Source organism: Poecilia formosa, unplaced genomic scaffold, assembly GCF_000485575.1.
Source record: "Poecilia formosa unplaced genomic scaffold, Poecilia_formosa-5.1.2 Scaffold1005, whole genome shotgun sequence".
NCBI lineage: Eukaryota > Metazoa > Chordata > Actinopteri > Cyprinodontiformes > Poeciliidae > Poecilia > Poecilia formosa.
This window is the reverse complement of record NW_006800944.1, coordinates 30,251-34,290: the sequence shown is the minus strand read 5'-3', so window position 1 is coordinate 34,290 and position 4,040 is coordinate 30,251. Positions and strand designations below refer to the sequence as shown.

General features: G+C 60.4%; 2 protein-coding genes across 3 annotated transcripts in view; both read left to right on the top strand.

Annotated features, from left to right (window-relative positions):
- Positions 1–4,040, top strand: part of wdr59 (WD repeat domain 59) — a 22,323-nt gene that overhangs the window by 7,739 nt on the left and 10,544 nt on the right. The window lies entirely within an intron of this gene.
- On the top strand, positions 153–3,620 carry LOC103132344 (WD repeat-containing protein 59-like). The gene is made up of 15 exons (XM_016667332.1): positions 153–376; positions 587–672; positions 745–825; positions 913–950; positions 1,050–1,138; positions 1,212–1,328; positions 1,402–1,479; positions 1,553–1,709; positions 1,782–1,861; positions 1,937–2,051; positions 2,505–2,611; positions 2,688–2,852; positions 3,118–3,213; positions 3,303–3,407; positions 3,495–3,620. The coding sequence occupies exons 1-15, from the start codon at positions 155–157 to the stop codon at positions 3,618–3,620; spliced, it is 1,662 nt and encodes a 553-aa protein (XP_016522818.1). The 5' UTR covers positions 153–154.

Genomic DNA, 4,040 nt, shown 5'->3' with positions numbered 1-4,040 from the left:
GCTGGAACCAGCGGAACCAGTGGAACCAACGGAACCAGTTTGAAACAACGGAACCAACGGAACCAGCTGGAACCAGCGGAACCAGTGGAACCAACGGAACCAGTTTGAAACAACGGAACCAACGGAGCCAGCTGGAACCAGCGGAACCAGTGACATGATCTTTGTCTCTGTTATAAGATCATGTTCAATGTCTGACATCACCAGCTGCTGTCCCCTGTCCGTCTCTCTGTCCCCGTCCAGCCGGCGCTCCCTCTACCTGGTGAACCTGGACGCTCCGTCTGAGCCGTCCCGTAAGATGGGTCGCCACAGTAAGTGGGACGTGGGGACGGTCCAGTGGAACCCGCACCGGTCCCAGGCTCACATCTTCGCCGCCTCGGTGAGTTCTGCTGCGATCCGGTCCGGTCCAAACAGGTTTTTATTGGAGGCTCTGAACCATTACTGGATGATTGATTGATGAATGAATCCCCGGCTGTTTATGGTTCCGACCATTTCATGAAGTCACATCCAGGCATGATGCTGCCACTGCCATGTTAGACTGGGTGGGACGTTGGGGTCCAGGTCCTGAATGTTCCTCCTATGTTTCCAGAGCAACCAGCGAGTGGACCTGTACTCCTGGAGGGACGGCTGTGGAGAGACTCACACGTCCCTGCAGGGACACACCCGGGTCATCAGGTGACAGACACAAAGCAACCACACCTGTCCACAGGTGGGGACAGGTGAGACTCACTGTGTCTGTCCCGGCAGCGACCTGGACTGGTCCTGGTTCGACCCGGAGCTGCTGGTGTCCAGCTCAGTGGACACCTACATCTACATCTGGGACACCAGGTAGAATGAAAACCCGGGAACGGACCGGAACCGGTCTCAGAAGACACTGGACCTGTTGTCCTCATGTCTCTTTGTCCGTCTCCACAGGGACACTCGCAAACCCACGGTGGCGCTGTCTGCTGTTGGTGAGTCCTCAGCCTAAAACGGTCCCAAGTTCCCTGAACACACTGCTGACCACTGTGCCTGTCCCACCGTCCCTGTCCCCTGTCCCACTGTCCCTCCAGCCGGAGCCGCCCAGGTGAAATGGAACCGGAGGAACCCACACCTGCTGGCGTCCAGCCATGACGGAGATGTCCGCATCTGGGACAAGAGGGTGAGATGTCCTGCGGGTTCTGGGATGGGTCTGGCAGCTGGATGAACTCTGACCTGTCCTCCTGTCTCCACAGAAACCCAACACGGCGGTGGAGTACCTGGCCGCTCACCTGTCCAAGATCCACGGCCTGGACTGGCACCGAGACAACGAGTTCGTCTTCGCCACGTCCAGCCAGGACAACTCCGTCAGGGTGAGGACACGCTGTCCTAAATGTCTCATCAGGACGGCGTCCTGATGAGACACCCTTTCCCTTCTGTCCCCAGTTCTGGGACTACCGGCAGCCCAGGAAGTACCTGAGCGTCCTGTCCTGCCAGGTGCCGGTGTGGAAGGCCCGTTACACGGTGAGACACACTCGTCTATGTCTCGGTCTGTGCCCACGTCCCTCTGTTTCACCCTGTCCCCGTCTGTCCCCAGCCGTTCTCCAGCGGTCTCGTCACCGTCATGGTCCCTCAGCTGCGGCGGGAGAATAGTCTCCTGCTGTGGAGCATTCTGGACCTCAACAGTCCCGTCCACGCCTTTGTTGGACATGATGACGTCGTCCTGGAGTTCCAGTGGCGTCCCCAGAAGGAAGGTGAGCGTCCCCCAGTCTGCCGCCCCCTCAGACAGCCTGGGGCAAACAGTCTGAGTGTCTCCTGTCCCCCAGGGTCCAGGGACTTCCAGCTGGTGACCTGGTCCCGAGATCAGACGCTACGGATCTGGAGGGTGGAACCTCAGCTGCAGAAGGTCGGTTGGCGGCCAATCAGAGCTGGACGAGGCGTCACCGCGCTCTGATTGGCTGCTCCGTGTCTCCCGCTGCAGCTGTGCGTCAGCGACCTGGTGGACGAGCTGATGGATGACGTGTCCATCGCCGTGGAGACGGAGAAATCCCTGGGCACACAGCAGGGCGGGGATCCAGCTTCGGACGGCCCGCAGGGTACGAACAGAATTTGACTGTTCCAGAACGTCGGCTGATGTGACCTTGGACCATCAGCCGACAGGGGACAGTCCAGACCTGGAGCAGAACCCAGAGCTCCAGGTCTGGGTCTGGTTCTGGTCCAACAAACCATCAACTGGACCAGAAGCAGAACAGGTCCTCGAAGCATTTGAGACCCACACCAGCCGAAAATGTTAAATGTTCTGGTTCCAGTAGAACCGGGTCGACCCGACCATCAGGAGGGAACCGTCCTGAGGTCCAGATAAGTGCTCCTCCGTCATGTGGCCGACCCGGCTGGCATAGGAAAGACAATCTGGGCCGACCCGGGTCTCTGCTGTGGCGGAGCTGAAAGCTGAATGTTTCCGTCTCAGGGCAGATTGTCACCCAAAGGCCGAAGGTCAAAGGTTGAACATCAAGGTTTGGTCCAGCCTGACCTCTGACCTCTCCTCCTAGGTCAGGCGGTGAGCCGTCCGGATCCGACCGCCGGTTCTGGTCTGGCCCAGACTCTGCAGCAGGAGTTCTCCCTGGTCAACCTGCAGATCCGGAACGTCAATGTAGAGGTGAGGCTTCGTCCTCAGCCCGGTTCTGCCGGCCCGTTCCGCCAGCTGACTGACCCGGTTGTGCGTCTGTCCCCAGATGGACGCCCGGAACCGGAGCTGCGTGGTGTCGGCCCACTTCGGCGGCCAGCGGGTCCACCTGGTGGTCAACTTTCCGGTCCAGTACCCCAACAACGCCGCGCCCTCCTTCCAGTTCGTCGCCCCGACAACCATCCCCTCCGCCATGAAGACCAAGATCCAGAAGGTCAGTGATGGCACAGGACCAGAACCGGCTGGCCCAAAGGGATCAGCTGGTCCTGATGCACCAGGACCAGAACCGTTCTGTCAGAACAAACAGAAGCCTGAACTCCTGAGTGATGAGGGTCCGTTCAGTCTGGTCCGGTCCACTTACCTGACCCACCGCAGAACCTCACCGATGCCTTCAGCAGATCTTGGGGGGCCCAGAACCAGACTGGACCCGGACAGGGCCCGGTGTGGACCAGAACCTGAGTCCAGCTGTCTGTGTCCAGGTCCTGATGGACACGTCTCTGCAGAAGGTGAAGCGGAACCAGAACTGCCTGGAGCCGTGCGTCCGGCAGCTCGTCTCCTGCCTGGAGTCAGACATGGTGAGAGCGTCAGAACTGGGTCAGAACTGGGTCAGAACCAGGTCAGAACCGGGCGGCGCCATCCTCAGCATTTTGTCTCTGTCCATCAGACCCAGGAGGACGGTCCGGCGTCCGGCCCGTTTGTCCTGTCCAATCCCGTGGCTCCGTCCCTGCAGGCGTTTCCCCGGGTCACCAACACCTACGGCTCCTACCAGGTGACTTCCTGCCGCCCGCCGCCCGCTGCCCGCCGCCCACTGCCCGCTCCCCGCTCTTCATCGCCGTAACAACCGCTTTCCTTTCAGGACGCCAACATCCCGTTCCCCCGGACCTCCGGAGCCCGGTTCTGTGGTACCGGCTGCCTGGTCTACTTCACCCGACCAATCACCATGCACCGCTCGGCCCCGCCCACAGAGCCCACGCCCAGGTGAGGACCGGGCGGAACCAGCTGTCCGATTGGAAGGTCCTGATTGGGCCGGGCCGCTTCTGCAAGGAGAGATTGGCTGGGAATCAGAACCACAAGGTCCAGATGTTGAGTGGCCGTCCTCTCTCCCTCAGGTCCCTGTCGGCGCTGTCCGCCTACCACAGCGGGGTTCTGACCCCGATGAAGATGCGCTCCGAGTCCCAGAACACGCTGCGGCTCTACAGCGGCAGCCCGACCCGGTCCGACAAGGACACTGTCTCCATCTCCTCCTTCTACTACAAGGAGCGGGTGAGACTCTCTCTCACACACACACACACACACACACACACACACACACACACACACAGTCACGCAGAGCGGTGGTCACAACCCAACAGAACCTGCAGTACCACTAACAGCCAGCAGGAGGCCCTGGAGTCAGGATGGA

Excerpts from the sequence above, each read along its gene's own strand:
- LOC103132344 (XM_016667332.1), top strand. The coding sequence starts at position 155 with ATGATCTTTGTCTCTGTTATAAGATCATGTTCAATGTCTGACATCACC. Across the intron at positions 673-744 it reads GGACACACCCGGGTCATCAG|CGACCTGGACTGGTCCTGGT; the intron begins GTGACAGACACA and ends CTGTCCCGGCAG. Across the intron at positions 3,408-3,494 it reads ACACCTACGGCTCCTACCAG|GACGCCAACATCCCGTTCCC; the intron begins GTGACTTCCTGC and ends CTTTCCTTTCAG.